Source organism: Leopardus geoffroyi, chromosome D3 (assembly GCF_018350155.1).
Source record: "Leopardus geoffroyi isolate Oge1 chromosome D3, O.geoffroyi_Oge1_pat1.0, whole genome shotgun sequence".
Classification (NCBI taxonomy): Eukaryota; Metazoa; Chordata; class Mammalia; order Carnivora; family Felidae; genus Leopardus; species Leopardus geoffroyi.
In genome coordinates, this window is record NC_059339.1 from 94,633,941 (window position 1) to 94,651,095 (window position 17,155).

The following is a 17,155-nucleotide window of genomic DNA, read 5'->3' on the forward strand; positions in this document are numbered from 1 at the left end:
CAAACTCTCTCGAGAGTTTGCAGAGATGCTAGTGAGGGGCTGGCAGGCCAGCCCACTGTGGCAGGAAGGGGGGGAGGGGCGGGGGCTCCAACAGGGGACCCCCACTCTCACTCCTGAGCCTCCAGTCCAGCTTTAGGCAGGGGCCCCAAGGGTCCTGTGGGGCAGTGTCCAGGGGTCCCAGGCACACTCTCCTCCCATTGGCTGGCTGTATTGGCATGCAAATGAGGGCACGCGTCACTTCCGGAGGCAAATCGAGCGCCATTTTCTCTTTCTGGCCGTGCTGGGAGGAGGGGACGGGGTCGCGCGGGGGTGGGCGCGCGCCGAGGCGGGGGTCCCGCCGCTCGGGGCGGAGGCGGGCGCGGGCGCGGGGCCCCGGCGGGCCGCGGCGGCGCGGCGAGAGGCGGCGGGGGACGCGGCGGCGCTCCTGGCGCCCAGCGGTAGGTACGACCCCGGCCCAGCCCCGCGGCGACGCCCCCGGCCCTGCCCGGCCCAGGCCCGCGAAGTCCCGACGGCGGCCGAGACCGCGGCCCCGCCCCGCCCCGCCCACAGCCCGCGGCCCGCGGCCCGCGGCCGCCTCACGAATCCCGCGACGTCCTCTGGGCGCGGGGTTCGCGGCCCGGACGGCGCCCGTCATCCCTCCGCGTCACGTGGGGGTCGGGGGTGGTCGGCGGGGGGCGGGCGGCGGGGGCGGGGGCGTGAGGGCCGGGCCGGGCGGAGCGGAGCCGAGGGACGCGCGGGCCGGGGCGAGGTGAGGGCGGTCTCCGCGGGGCGCGCCTCCCGCCGCGCCGAGCCCCCCGAGCTTCGCCCTGGAGCCTGTTCTCGGAGCAGCCGGGGGCGGCCGCTAACGTCGACCGGGCGGGCACGGCCGCCCCGAGGTTTGCCCGGGGGCGCTTGTCCTCCGGCGGAGAGGGACCGTTGGAGCAGCTCCGGACCGCGACAGCCACTCCGGAGCTGTTGACGTGAATGGCGACGATGGATATGCAGATGTTGACATTAAAATTGTAACTTTCCGTGTGCCTCCGCGGCCTGCGCGGGCAGAGATGGTGTTTGCGAGTTCCCTGCGAACATTGGGCTTTGGGACGTCAAAAACGCTACCTGCCAGTTCAAGTAGTGCGCAGTTGCCTGATGATAGTTAACTATTTGAAGTGTTTTCTCTGCGTTTGACTGGAAGGCTTGCTAGAATGCGGTTAACGCTGGTTCTGATGGAATCGAACGAGCGGCCCCGGGCCCTGGCGCCACGAGGCGCCCGCGGCGGGAGCTGGGCCGGTGGGCCACACAGGTCTGATGGGGGCTGCGCACGGCTGGGGGTGGGGGGGACCGCGAGTAAAAGTGGAGGTGACGAGAGCAGGCTCCCCTCTGGTCCGAGGTAAGTGATGGAGGCGTGACTGGCGGTTTTGTGAACGAACTTTGATAATTCGGTTGGAGCTGGGACCGCTGAGCCGCCGGTCTTTACGCGTGGCACCACGGATCTGTACGGGGAAGGGGAAGGGGTGCCGCTTGCGAGACGGCCAGGAGTGGGGGACCCGTTGACTTGTGTGACCGAGGGGGGGGGTGGCTGGATGTTGATTGGTTACGGGAGACGGAGGCCGACTTGTGGCCAGGCTGTCACCTGGAGCGGCCCCGGGGCACCTGTGAGCTTTGTGCGCGTGTGCTCTCGATGCGCGTGTGCGCGGCCGCATTTCTGCCCTGCCCTCCGCTGGCTGCCGCCCTGAGCCAGGCAGTGTGTCCCGGTGAGGAGGCGGCCGGGGGCCTGAGAATTGTGCTCTCACGTAGGGCACGGGCATTACGTGTTTCTTAAGTTGCTTGAAAAGCAAGTCCTGTATCGTTCCAGTGGCCGGGACGTTTCATTAGGATTTTGAAGTTAGATGATAGCAAGCACAGGGCTTGTGCCTTTCTTGTATTCACTCACTCATCCTCACCAACTGCTTCCGAGGTTGTGCGCTCCTGTTTTACGGTCACCTGAGGCCCTGGGATTAAGTAATTTGCCAGATTTTTACAGTTTATAAATTGTGGAGTTGATTTGAACCCAGGAAGTACGGTTAAAGAATATACGTGTGTTTTTAAATGTTTGTTTGTTTATTTTGGGAGAACAAGTGAGCAGGGGAGGGGCAGAGGGAGGGAGAGCAAGCGAATCCCACGCGGGCTGTACACCGTCAGCGCAGAGCCCGAGCGGGGCTCGGACCCATGGACGGTGAGATCGTGACCTGAGCTGAAATCCAGCCGGAGGCTTCCCTGACTCAGCCACCGGGTGCCCCCCAGTTCCAGAGTCTTTGCCGGCGAGACTAGTGTGTAGTGTTGCCTCTCATGTGAAACCCTTTTGGAACTTAGATTTCACAAGAACAAGGGTTCTCTGGCTTGAAAAGTTTCGTCTATTACCTGAACGGCTATTTTTTGAAGTGTTATTTTTTCCAGAATGGAATGTTTTTAAATGATCAAGATGCTAAAAAACAACAAAGGAAACCCTACAAATGCCCCTTTGGGAAATACTATTGTGCACATCAGTGGGATTTTTGGTGATCAGTGAACTGAGACTGATAGAGGAGTGCAGCTGCATCAGTCTCCTGTTTCGTGGTGGAGAAGGATGTAATGTACTTGTTTTGGGGGGGGGGACCGCCTTAGCAATGGTGTGGGAATGGGGGCACCTCTGTCTGAAAATAAAAAGTGCCTATTCTCCAGATTCAAGGAAGAAGACTGACAGTTCCTGGCCCTACTCCCAAGCCTTGAACAAGTAGCTATAGGGCCAGCTAACAGTCCGCAGCAGCCTCCAGGAAGCAGCCTGTGACAGTAGTCCAGCCCCTAAGCTAGTGCTGCTGAAAGGCCACCAATACCTGTACGCGGTGCTTGTGAAAGCCCTGTGAGACCAGTGCTTACTATGTAAAGCCATACTTCTTTGCAAGTGACAAAGTTAGCTTCCTTGTTTCAGGTACATGTGGGTGGTGGCTTTAATTCTTGGACACTTCTAACCAGCAGCTGGCTCTGGGCAAGAAGAGCCCCAAAGGCAGAGAGGGTGATGGAACTCTAGGGGGGAAACGAAAGCAAGTCTGGTGGAGTTGAGTGGAAAGCATCCAATGACTGTTGTTGAGCCTTGCTCTGGCCACAGGAGCCAGTGTGGGCTTGACAGTGACCTTGGGTTTAGTTTTTAGGGGCACCGTCATGAGGCTCCTGACAGCTCCTCTGTGAGGTGAGGCTTCTGAAAGCTAGAACCCAGTTCGGTGCATTTCATTTCCAATAATTTAATATTTTACTTTACTTCCTGTGACTTAATATCCTTCAGTTATAAAGTACTGCATGATCCTTCAGTGTCTCCTTTGGAGCCTGAGATACACTTCTGACCTAGATAATGGGGTTTGGAAAACTCATTTCAGGATAGCTTCTGAGGAACTTTGCGTTTCCTTTGTACCCACCCTGAGACTCTCCCTCTTACATGTTAACCCCTCTTCCCCCCAAACCCGCTCATTTGATTCTAGGCTGCCTTTTTGGTTTCACTTACCTTTTGCCAAATACATTGACTTTTCCTTTACCTCGATCGGTTTTTGATGCTGGTCTGTTCACTTAGACTGTCTTGGGCTCCAGCTCTAATCCTCCATAACCTTTTTGAACCTTTGTCTGCATGTCTTATGATTCTTAGCCTGTTTTATTTAATTTCTTGTTCATTTACTGTGAACACTTGCTGTATGTTACACTCAGTGATAGGCCCCAGACATGCCAATAAAACACGATTCCTACTCTGAAGAAGTTCAGTCTAGTAGGAGAAATGGGTATATAAATAGATAATTGCAACCTGGTGTGTGCAAGAAATGTGAACTTGGAGGGGCACCAGGTTTATGCTGGGGGAGGAGGGGTTACAAGAGGGGTGTGAAAGTGGAATTGCTGACTCATAGAAATTGTCATTTAAAATCTTTGGCTATATGGGCGCCTGGGTGGCTCAGTTGGTTGAGCGTCTGACTTCAGCTTGGGTCCCCGTTGGTGGGTTCGAGCCCCACATCGGGCTCTGTGCTGACACCTCAGAGCCTGGAACCTGCTTTGGATTCTGTGTCTCCCTCTCTGCCCCTCCCCTGCTCGCGCTCTCTCTCTCTCTCAAATAAATCAGTATAATAGCTGAATAAAACGTTAAAAAAATTTTTTTTTAATCTTGAGATATGGCCAAATTACCCTCTAAACATGTAGAAATTATGATTTGTGTACATACTTTCACTATCAATAGATATTATCAATCTTTAAAAGTTATTTTGATAAAAAATTGGCATTCATTATTTTACCTGGTGTTCTTTAACTTGAATTTGACTTTTTTAGCTTTGATAGCTTATACATTAAAAAAAAACCAACCTTTTTTTTAATTATTTTTTTTTAGGTTTGTTTATTTATTTATTTTTGAGCGACAGAGAGGGAGAGAGAATCCCAAGCAGTCTCTGCACTGTGAGTGCAGAGCTGGATGCAGGGCTTGATCTATAAACTGTGTGAGATCATGACCTGAACCAAAATCAAGAGTCTGATGCTTAACTGACTGAGCTACCCAGGCGCCACCAAAAAGCTTTTTGAAATAGTTGCAGATTTATACAAAGTTGCAAGTATAATACAAAGAACTTTTCCCCCTGAAATATTTGAAAGTAAGTTGCCAAACAAGATGCCACATTACCCCCAATGCTGTTTAGCACAAGAGAAGCATCCTGCATATCCAGAGTACAGCCATCAGAGTCAGGAAATAAATACATGATTACCATGGAACCTTCAGATCCCACGGAAGTCTTGCCAGCTCAATAACATTTCTAGTAAAAGAATCCAGTTAGACTGGCCCATTGTATTTACTTATTTTTAGTATCTTTCAGTGGGAACTGTTTTCAGTGGGAAATGGTCTTTAGTTTTTCTTCATGATTTTTTAAATTTTTATTTTTTATATAATTTATTGTCAAGTTGGTTTCTATACAACACCCAGTGCTCATCCCAACAGGTGCCCTCCTCGATGCCCATCACCCCCCACCCCCCCCCCCCCATCCTCTCATTTCTCAGTATTTAAGAGTCTCTTACATTTGCCTCCTTCCCTCTCTGTAACTTTTTTTTTTCTTCATGATCTTTTTTTTTTTTTAATTTTTTTTTTCAACGTTTATTTATTTCTGGGACAGAGAGAGACAGAGCATGAACGGGGAAGGGGCAGAGAGAGAGGGAGACACAGAATCGGAAACAGGCTCCAGGCTCCGAGCCATCAGCCCAGAGCCTGATGCGGGGCTCGAACTCACGGGCCGCGAGATCGTGACCTGGATGAAGTCGGACGCTTAACCGACTGCGCCACCCAGGCGCCCCCATGATCTTTTTTTATAAGTGTATAATTCATATAGAGTTGTATGACTATCACCACAGTCTAATGATACAACATTTCTGGCACACTCCAATAACCTGTTCCCACTCCCAGCTGACAGCTACCTACCTTCTATCTCTAGAGTTGTCTTGTAAATATTTCACGTAAATGGAGTCAGACAGTGAGGACTTTTGCGTCTGCCTTCTTTCATTTAGCATGTTTTTGAGATTCATTCCTGTTGTGACAAGCATCAGTGCCTAGTTTTTAATGCCAAGTAGCATTGTGTTGTATGGGTGTACCACGTTTTGTTTATCCATTTACCATTCCGTGGACACTTAAATTGTTTCCATCTTTTGGCTGTTATGAGTAGTGCTACCTTGTATGGTCTGGGCACTTGATAAATATAGGCTATTTTGTACAGGGTATCTTAATTTGGGCTAAGAAGTCTACCAGACTTCTGTGAGTTACTCTTGGTTATTATTAAGTAATGTTTAGGGAGCCGCTTGGAAATCATGTACATATCCCATTCCTGAGCAGAGTTTCAGTGTATTTGTTTAAATCACCATGGACTTAAATTTATGTTCTGGTGGATTATATTTTAGTCACTGTTGCTATATACCAAAGCACCTCAAAACTTCATAGAATAAAACATTTTCTGAAACTTAATTCTTTGAATCCAGAGTTCAGGCAGGAGCAGGGGAGATGACTTGTTTGATTCCTCCTCCGGGAAGACTCTAAGGCCGAGGTGACATGATAGGCAGGTGTCTAGAAGTGTCTTCGTTCACGTGTCTGGTGGTTGATGTCGGAGCATTTCCATGTAGGTCTCTCCACGTGGGCCAGTTAGGTTTCCTCACGATGTGGTGTCTGGATTTCAAGAGTGAAGGTTCCTAGACAGGCAGAAGTGTGTGGCATTTTGGTGCTCTAGTCTGGTAAGTCACGTGGCATTGCTTCTGCCATACTTCGTTGGTTGAGGCAGCCACAAAAGTTCTGCCCCAGGTCCAAGGGCATCTGTGCCCCACCTTTGAGGAGGCCTGTCGAGATCATGTTTTAAAACGGCACGTGGGATGGGAGATATTGTCGCGTTGTCTTTGGAAAATTCCTTGGCACAGGTTGTAATCTATTGGATGCCCAAATTGTCCCATGTTTGGGTTGTGGGAACTTCTTTAACCTGGCTTCTTTTGAGTCCTTTTGACATGTCTCTTCATTCTTTGAGCAACTTCCTTATTTTCTGGTACAGGACAATCTCAGCTCATCTTGTCTTTTCCATGATCCAGCCCTAGAATCAGCCATTTCTCTAAGGAGTCCTGGTTCTTTTTTTAATGGAAAGTTCTATTTAGAAAGTAAGATTTGGGCCTTAGGAGTGCTCACTGCTACTGGAGTGTGCAGCTGCTTCTAGGCCATCTTAGTGACAAAGCTATGGAATATATACACGCACATTTACGGTTGTACTTATTTTTTATTTAAGTATATATTAAAAACAATAAGGTCACACCTGTACCTCCTATTCTGGTCAAGTACCACAGGGTTTAGTTTAATTTTATGCCTTTTCAGATATTTTAAAAATAGCTTTATGGAGGGGTGCCTGGGTGGCTCAGTTGGTTAAGCGTCAACTTGTGAGTTCAAGCCCCGTGTTTTGGTCTCTGCTGTTAGCACAGAGCCTGCTTCAGATCCTCTTGTCCCCCCCCCCCTCCCCCGCCCCTCCCCTCTCATTCTCTCTCTCAAAAATAAAAAAATAAACATGAAAAAAACAGCTTTATGGAAATGTAATTTACATACCGTACAATTCACCTGTTTAAAGTGAATAATTCACCGTCCTCCAGTATATTCACAGAGTTGTGCATACATCGTCACATTTGATTTTTAGAACATTGGTGTTGCTCCTTAGCCATCACCGTAGAGTTCCTCTTCAGCCCTAGACAACTAATATGCTACTTTCTGTCTCTCTAAATTTGTTCTGGATGCTTGATAAGAATGGAATCTTAGAATATGTGGTCCTGCATATCTGGCTTCTTTTACTTAGCACAGTGTTCCTCAGGGCTAATCCACATCATAGCACGTGTCAGTACTTTATTTCTTTTTATGACCAAATATTTCAGTGTATGGATATACCACATTTTATTGATCCATTCATCAGTTGATGGACATGTGGGTTGTTTCCACTTTTTGGCTATTATGAATAATGCTGCTGTGAACATTTGTGAACAGGTTTTTGTTTGGATGCACGTTTTTAATTTCTCTTGAGTGGAATCAGTGGTTCATGTGATACTTATATATTCAATCTTTTGAGGAACTGCCAGACTATTTTCCAAACTGGTTGCACCATTTTACACGATTCCCTCCAGGTATGAGAGGTCCGGTCCAGTAGCTCCACATCCTTTCCAGCGCTGTTGTCTTTGTTTTCCTTTTTCTTTTTTTTTAAATTATAGCCATTTTAGTAGGTGTCAAGTTACATATTTCATTGTGGTTTTGAGTTTCATTTCCACAGCTGATGTTGTTTAGCGTCTTTTCCTGTGTTAATGGCTATTTGCATATTATCTTTGGAGAAATATTCAGATCTTTTGTCCATTTTTAAGTTGGGTTCTTTGTCTTTTAGTTATGAATTATGAGGTATTTTCTTAATATGTTCTGGATAGAAGTTCCTTCTCAGAAATACGATTTGCACATGTTTCCTCCCATTTTTGTGGATTCTCTTTTTACTTTTTTGATGGTTTTCTTTGAGGTGTAAAAGTATTTTATTTTGATGAAGTCCAACTCTTTCTTTAGTTGTTAGTGGTTTTTGGTGTCATATCTAAGGATCCGATGCCAAATCCAAGGTCACGAAGATTTATGCCTGTTTTCTTTTGAGATTTAAGGTTTAAGCTCTTAACACAGAGGTGTATGATACATTTTTGAGTTGATTTTTGTGTATGGTGGTAAGAAAGAGTCGAACTTCATTTTTTGGCATATGGATATGTAGTTGTCCTAGCATAATTTGTTGAAAATTACTCTGTTCTTAGTGTTTTACGAACTCTGTTAAAGATATAGATACAGGTACTCAGTTTTGTTTTCTTTCTTTTTAAGGAAAGATTCAAAAATGTTTCAAATTCCTGTGGAAAATCTTGACAACATCAGGAAGGTACGAAGAAAGGTGAAAGGCATTCTTGTGGATATTGGGCTTGACAGCTGCAAGGAGTTGCTGAAGGTAAGAGTGCATGAGGCAGATGGAGAGAGGACAGTGATGCTAGAGGCGCGAGGTTGGCTTATGGAGGCAAGATTTGAACGGGGAGTTTTTGAAGAATGGATAAGGTTCTTCAAGATGGAAATTGCTAATAATTCAAATGACTGCGTGAGAGCATCATTAGTTCTTTATGTCTTTCTGACTTAAAGTGAGCTACTTTAAGCTGTTCAAGTTTTTAAGGTTACTTTCAGGTGGGCCTTTTTATCATCATTAGTTATCAAATATATTGGTTTTTGATCCTTGAAGGGAGTGTATTGAATTATTTGTTATTTTAGCAAAAGAAGACCCTAACTTGATTTCCCGCTATTGTTGGAGTAATCACCAGATGGGAATTTGTACATGATGTGATAGGGGTTTTCTGATTTGTGAATTTGATATGTGCAGTCTTAACAAAAGTTTAAAAATTAAAGTCACAATCACATACTCTGATAAGTTGCGTTCTCGTATAATTTTTTCCTTTCTTATAACTTGAGAATATATGGCTGGCATATGTAGTAAAGAAATAAATATCGTTAAGGTCTGGTGTGTATCCTTGAAGCCATTGGTAATTGTATGCATGTTTTATTCATAACTAACAAAATAAGACCGTGTCCTCTTTGTTTTTTTTGGTGTTTAAACTCGTGAACAGTTTGAGTCACAGTATTGGCCTGAGAAGGGTTAAATCTCAGACTTTCAGCCAGATTGATTTTATTTATTAAAAGTTGGTGTAAAACTAATTACCAGGATCCTCGTTATGGCCAGAACTGGTTGTTGCTCTCAAGTAGACAAACACTAATTTCTGAAGGATTCCAGGTAATTCTCTGTTCAGACATTACTGTTGCAGAGAGATCTTTGTTCTCAAATGCTGCCTTCCCCTGCAAATATAAGGGTGGGGGAGATACTGAAGTCGAAGCTCTTGGGGAGATGCTACTGCTCAGCGGCAGTCTTAAAGTAAGAGGATTCTCAAGAGTTCTTTGCATCTGTGTTTATAAGTCATGTTTTATGCATGAGGAAGAAAGCAAGGTGATTATTTGGAGACAAGATTGAGAAGGCTGATAGTAGACATAGGCCGTTAGTAATAGAGAAGTCTTTTAAAGTTCCTAGACCCAATTCCAGGGTGCCTGGGTGGCTCATTGGTTGAATGTCCAACTGTTCATTTCATCTCAGGTCATGATCCCAGGGTCGTGGGATTGAGCCCTGCATCAGGCTCTGCACTGAGCATGGAGCCTGTTTAAAATTCTCCCTCTGCCTCTCCCCCATTCTCTCCCTCTCTCTTTCTCTGAAATTAAAAAAAAACAATAATAAAGTTCGCATACCCAGTTACAATGTGTGTGTGTAAGGGGGGTTCCCCCACCCTCATATAACAGAAGTGTTCTGGTTTCCCACGTGTGGAAGCTCCCCGAAGAGAGAAATAAAATTTTTATAGTCATGATTGATTAAGTCTTTGGTCTGTCCAACTTGCAGCCCCTCTCACCTGCCCAGAAGCTGGGGTGGTCATCCTGGAAACCAGCTGCACTTTTTGGCGGGGGTGGGGAGGGTGGGGGATGGGGGATGGTTCTGCCAGTCACCGTCATTAATAACAAAATACCATTGCACCCTTACAGCTTGCAAGCGTTTTCAGGAACTGTGAATGAAGACCAAATTTATCTGAGAAATACATGTTAGGTCATCTGAATAATCTTATCAATCATTTCTTATAACTTTCTTGTAAATCACTTTATCGCACTAAGTATGTGTATTTAATATTTGTGGAGAATATATCAGCTAAGAACACAAGTGTGTACATAATAGACACAGGATATTTCAAATGATAACATGCGGGAACCTCCTACAGTGGTGCCTGGCATGTGGCTGATGCTCAAAAAATGGCCCTGAAGGGTAGTAGCATCTTTCAGTAAATAGACTAAGAATGTTTTTGGATCATTGGGGAGATATAAAGAGATGCTTTTTATTTTAATCTTGGCTCTTAGCTAGTTATGTGACTTTGGGCAAATCAGTTAATCTTTGGACCTCAGCGTCCTTATTACAGTGAAGGAATATAGAGAATTAAGATACCAGGATCCTCACCCTTGTTAGAGAGGTGACAGTTTAGTAAGAGTCAAAAGACATAGTTAACAGTAATAGTGAGAAATAGGCAGAAAGATCACTTCTAGCTGGGGAGGCTAGTGTGGCCTTTATGGAGATGAGATTTGAAATGTTTTCTTTATTTTTAAAGAATGGGTAGGATTCCTCAGTGGGAAGAATTAGAAAGGGTATTCCAGGAACATGGAATTTAGAACCACAACCCAGTTGATTAACCCCCATCCAACCAGCAGAGTGAATTCAAGAACACATGACACTTGGGGCGCCTGGGTGGCGCAGTCGGTGAAGCGTCCGACTTCAGCCAGGTCACGATCTCGCGGTCCATGAGTTCGAGCCCCGCGTCAGGCTCTGGGCTGATGGGCTGATGGCTCAGAGCCTGGAACCGGTTTCCGATTCTGTGTCTCCCTCTCTCTCTGCCCCTCCCCCGTTCATGCTCTGTCTCTCTCTGTCCCAAAAATAAATAAACGTTGAAAAAAAAAAAAAATTAAAAAAAAAAAAAAAAAGAACACATGACACTTAAACCAACTTAACCAGTCATTCACAGTTTGCTTTAACATTTGCTCGTGTGTGTGTGTGTAGTACTTCAAATGTGTGTTTTCTAAGAATAAGGATAGTCTGACATTACCACAGGATGGTTATCAACTGAAGCAAACTGGTATTTTTATATCCTCTGATCCTTTATAGCACGTCCTCCTTGTCCATGATGGACCTAGTCTAGGGTCAGGCCTTTGGCTGTCATGTCTCTTTCGTGACCTTGAATGTGAATTCAGTTTATAAATGGAATTCTGTTCCAAAATTGGTTTTGTTTTATTCTTAGATAAAACACCAGTAACAACTAAAATTTTCATCCTGGTGTCCTTTGTTTTTGACATTGTGTAGAACAGCACACTAGCTTTTGCTTCCTTCGTCAGCCTAAGAATGTGTTTAGTCATCTGAATTTGTTCAAGACTTGTTTACTTTCTTGATTATGTGCATACAGATATGTACATACTTTATAAGGTGAAATTGAGAGATCTGAATGGTTTACAAGTATTCATTTAGATTAACTGTTGGGTTAAATGTTACTAATTCTTTTGAGGGAGAAGTTTTTTTGTTTTTTTTTTTTTAATTTGTAGCTGGTCCTATATTTTATAAAATTGTTTAAAATTCAGGGAATATAAAGTTCAGTTTAGAAAAATTAGAAAACATATGCAGAAACATAGATAAGAAAAGAAGACTCATTTGTAAGCCATTACCCCAAAATATCCGTTGTTAACATTGTGTATTTTTCTAGATGTGAGGGTGATCAACCTATATATGATAGTATACTAGCTCTGTTTTTGTCTTTCACTGAATTTTATATTAATAATTCTTTTCCATGTCAGATGCATTTATTCTTAATCCCCCATAGTATTTAGAATCTGGGTTTCAAGCAATAGAAACCAACACTGACCAGTTTGAGCCAAAGGGAATTTAGCGGAAGACTGGGAGGCTTGCAGAGTCTGCATCGGAAACTGGAGGAGCTAAGGAGCGGACACCTGTCATGATTCTTCCTTCTTCCTTACCCAGCATTTCAAGTTCAGTGAGATGTCATGCTACCTTCTCTGATTTCCAGAGTGTCTGGGACTGTACTTTCCCAAGAGTTAGGACTTCAGATTTTAGGCAACACAGTCTTGTTGAAAGCCTGTATGAGAAAAATGAACTTTAGTGAAGATAGACTTTTCCAAGAACCTCATCTTCTTTTCTAAAAGTAGATCTAAATCCTGCTACTCATTGGAGTCTCTTGATTTTTTTTTTTTTTTTTTTTTAACGTTTTATTTATTTTTGAGACAGAGAGAGACAGAGCATGAACGGGGGAGGGGCAGAGAGAGAGGGAGACACAGAATCGGAAGCAGGCTCCAGGCTCTGAGCCATCAGCCCAGAGCCCGACGCGGGGCTCGAACTCACGGACCGCGAGATCGTGACCTGAGCTGAAGTCGGACGCTTAACCGACTGAGCCACCCAGGCGCCCCTCTTGATTTTTTTTGAAAGTTAACATTTGATTGGTTAAAGTAGGGGCTGGCGATGTAACTTACGGGGCACTGTACAAAATAAAAAAGTGGGTTTGGGCTGGCCCATAGGCCTGTTGTCCCAACCCACAGCACGTGAGTAACTCCCAAGGGGTTGCAGCCTCTGTGCTTGTGGTACCTGGATCCAGGCAGGGGTCAAGGTCCCCACCTGAGCCCTCCCCTGCCTGAGTCTGTGCCAGGCTCCCACTGGAGGTGATGATGGAATGTGGACTTCCTAACAGCTTGGTCACTGCCCCAGGTGGTGTGGATGAGAGTGGGAATGACTGCAGGGTGAGGAGTGGAGAGCAGGCACAGACTCTTCCCCAGGAAAATTGGAGGTAGGACCATGTGCCCCATTGTCCTATCAGACTTGGTTTTACAAAACAAATTCAAAGATAAAATAATGATCAATTTCAAGATGGTAACAACAGAGCATTAAACCCCAGCACTGGCCTTTCTGAGCACAGGGCCCCATACAGCTGCACTAGTCCTGTGCCCTTGGAGTTGGCTCTCACTGGTATTTTCTAAGACCTCAGATTTTTTTTTTATATTTAATAATTTAGTTTACTTAACCTAATATATTCAAAATATTTCAGCATATAACCCATGTAAAGTAAGTAATGAAATATTTTGCCCTCTTTTTTCTCCTAAATCTTCCAAGGATATTTAAAGTTGTTTTTTATTATGGCAAAACATATATAACATAGAATTTGCCATTTTTCCCATTTTTACGTACACACTTCATTAGTATTAATAACATTTACACTGTTTTTGCAACTATCCACAGTATCTGCAGTTGACTCCTGAACTTTGTGGGGGTTGGGGGCACTGAGTTCCCTTCCTCTGCGTGGTCAAATCCGGGCATAACTTTTGACTCCCCCCAGACTTAACTACTAATAGTCCACTGTTGACCAGAATCAAAAGTCAACACCAACAGTTGTATGTTGAATGTATTATGTACTGTGTTCTTGTAATAAAGTAAGCTAGAGAAAAGAAAATGTTAAAAAAAATCATAAGAGAAAATACATTTACAGTACTATGTACATATTCATTGAAAAAAGTGTGTGTATAAGTGGACCTGTATGGTTCAAACCTGTGTTGTTTCACGGTCCACTGTGTTTCCAAAATTTTCATCACCTCAAACAGAAACTTTAATTATGAAACAGTAACTCTCCGTCCTCCCCAGCCCGGCCCCTGGTGACCTCTCATCTACCCTATCTCCATGGGTTTGCCTGTTATAGATGTGTCATGTAAGCGGAATTGTAATACTGGTCCCTTTGTGCCTGGTTTATCTCACTTAGGTAAATGTTTTGAAGCATAGTCCATGTTGTAGCATGTATCAAAATGTTGTTCCTTTTTATGGCTAAATCATATCCATTGTGTGAATACACCTTTTTTGTTTAGCAGTTCATCTCTTGGTAGACATTGGGTTGGTCCCATGTGTTAGCTGTTGTGAATGATGTTGCAGTGAACTTTGGCTTACAAGTATCTATTTGAGCGCCTGTTTTCAGTTTTTTGGGTATATACCTAGGAGTAGAATTATTAGATCATGTGATAATTTTATGTTGAGCTTTTTGAGGAATTGCCAAACTGTTCCCACAGAGGCTGTACCCTTTTACATTCCTACCAGCTGCGTATGAGATTTCCAGTTTATCCACGTCCTTGTCCTCTTTCTTTTTCTGTTCCTTTCTCTCTCTCCCTCCCTTACCATCCTAGTGGCTAACAAGGGTGAGCATCTTTCATGTGCTTTTTGGCCATTTGTATATCTTCTTTTTTTTAAAAAAAATTTTTATTTTTGGGAGAGCACAAGTAGGGGAGGGGCAGAGAGGTGGGGACAGAGGATCCAAAGTGGTCTCTACACAGACAGGCTGACAGCAGTGAGCCTGATGTGGGGCTTGAACTCACGAACCGCGAGATAATGACCTGAACTGAAATCGGACACTAGTCATTTGTAGATCTTCTTTAGAGATTTCTGTTTAAATCCTTTGCCCAGTTTTCAATTGGATTATTTGTCTTTCTCTTGTTGAATTGCAGTTCTTTATCCTGGTTGTTAAACTCTTATTAGATATGATCTGCAGGTACTTTCTCCCATTCTGTAGGTTTCTTTTTACTTTCTTGATAGTATCTTCCAATGCACAAAAGTTTTAAATTTTGATAAAGTTCAGTTTCTTTCTTTTTTTTCCTTTTTTTATTGTTGCTGGTGCTTTTTATGTAGTATCAGAGAATCCATTGCCAAATCCAGTCATGAAGATTCTTTTATATGTTTTCTTCTAAGAGGTTTATTGTTGTATTTCTTTCTGTTTAGATCATTGATTCATTGTGAATTAATTTTTGTATGTGGTGTGAAGTAGGAGTCCAACTTCATTCTTATGCCTGTGGAAATTCATTATCCTGGCACCATTTATCGAAGAGACTGTTTTTCCCTCATTGAATGGACTTGGCATCTTTGTCAAAAATCATTTGGCCATGGATGTTAGGGTTTTATTTCTGGGCTTTCAGTTCTGTTCCATTGGTCTATATGTCTGTCCTCATGCTGGTGCTACATGAGATCATGAATCATGCTCCACAGACTGAACCAGCCAGGTGCCCATATACTGTTCATTACTGTAGCTTTATGGTAAGTTTTGAAATCAGGAGGTATGAGCCTTCCAATGCCTGCCTGCCTGCCTGCTTTCCTTCCTTCCTTCCTTCCTTCCTTCCTTCCTTCCTTCCTTCCTTCCTTCCTTCCTTCCTACCTTCCTATATTGTTTTGGCTATTGGGTTCCCTTGCAGTTCCATATGAATTTGAAGATTGGGTTTCCATTTATGCAAAAGAGACTTGGAATTTCGATAAGGATTGTGTTGTAGATCACTTTGGGTAGTATTGACATCTTGACAGTATGCCTACCCATGAACATTGAATGTCTTTCTGTTTGTTTAGGTACTTATTCTTGGTTCTTCACTGCATCAAGTTTGTGCTGTTGTGTTCAGAGTAGCCATTTCTGTGGGTCAAGTCTTGGATTAAATTGACATTTAAACCAGTGTTACAGATTGTCATGTTGTGAGCCCACCCCTATACCAATCTTTAAGAGACCTATATATGTATAAGTAGATGTTTAAGAGCTTATTAACCTGTTGTTTCTATATCTTATCTATAAAAATATATTGGAATATTGTTAGTATCTATTTATTTCCTAATAACTGTTTTTTCTTTCTTACTAGCCGCCCCCCCCCCCCCCCCCACCTGGCATTGGAAAACACTTCCTTTAAACTCTCCTCCCATAAATACAAATCAAAGCCACACTGAGATACCACCTCACTCGGGTCAGAGTGGCTAAAATTAACAACTCAAGAAACAACAGATGCTGGTGAGGATGTGGAGAAACGGGAACCCTCTTGCACTGTTGGTGGGAATGCAAACTGGTGTAGCCGCTCTGGAAAACAGTGTGGAGGTTCCTCAAAAAATTAAAAATAGAACTACCCTCTGACCCAGCAATAGCACTACTAGGAATTTACCCAAGGAATACAGGAGTGCTGATGCATAGGGGCACATGTACCCCAATGTTTAGAGCAGTGCTTTCAACAGTAGCCAGATTATGGAAAGAGCCTAAATGTCCATCAACTGATAAATGGATAAAGAAGACGTGGTTTATATACACAAGGAATACTGCTCGGCAATGAGAAAGAATGAAATCCTGCCATTTGCAGCAATGTGGATGGAACTGGAGGGTATTATGCTAAGTGAAATAGTCAGAGAAAGACAGATACCATATGTTTTCATTCATATGTGGATCTTGAGAAACTTAACAGAAGACCATGGGGGAGGGGAAGGAAAGGGGCAAAAAAGGAGTTACAGAGGGAGGGAGGCAAACCATAAGAGACTCTCAAATGCAGAGAACAAACTGAGGGTTGATGCAGGGTGGGGGAGAGGGGAAAGTGGGTGATGGGCATTGAGGAGGGCACTTGTTGGGATGAGCACTGGGTATTGGATGGAAGCCAACTTGACAATAAATTATATTTAAAAAAATAATAAACTCTCCTCCCTTATCTCCTGTGACAAAACATTGCTGTTTCTTTCTTTTCCAGTGTTTTCTTATGAAAAATTTAAACCTACAGAGATGTTGAAAGGACTGTACAGTGAAAGCTCATCTACCTAAATTCTACAAAATTAATATATATATATATGTGTGTGTGTGTGCATATATAAAAATCATCATCTGTAAAACAATTATATTGTATGTATATGGGAATAACTCCATATATTAAACAATTATGTGTTTGTCTTTAGCCCATCATTCTTATTTTTTGATGCATTCCAAAGAATGTTGCAGCAACAGTACATTTTACCCTTAACACTCAGCTTACATGTCACTAGAGTTTAGTGTTTGTTACAGCATTTGGGGGGTGGGGAATTCATATGCTGTGAAATGCACTAAAGTGTCTTCAGATGATGATTTGTGACATGCATATCTTCATGAAATAACGAGTCTCCATCAAGATGTAGGACAATTCCTTCACTCTAGAAAGTTTCCTCCTGCCCTGTTTCGGTCAGTCCCTGCCCCACTCCACTGACTACCA

General features: G+C 43.8%; 1 protein-coding gene across 7 annotated transcripts in view; it reads left to right on the plus strand.

Annotated features, from left to right (window-relative positions):
- Positions 1-306: 306 nt before the first annotated feature.
- Positions 307-17,155, plus strand: part of ADNP2 (ADNP homeobox 2) — a 31,656-nt gene continuing 14,807 nt past the window's right edge. Inside the window, exons 1-2 of one of the 7 annotated variants that reach the window (XM_045458083.1) lie at positions 307-437; positions 8,354-8,474. In XM_045458083.1, coding sequence (XP_045314039.1) covers positions 8,367-8,474 — 108 coding nt within the window. In that variant the 5' untranslated portion in view covers positions 307-437; positions 8,354-8,366. Of the gene's footprint in view, positions 442-723; positions 1,002-1,033; positions 1,367-2,094; positions 2,277-8,353; positions 8,475-17,155 lie in introns of those variants that run through there. The other 6 variants (XM_045458085.1, XM_045458082.1, XM_045458081.1 and 3 more) reach the window with 6 other exon arrangements.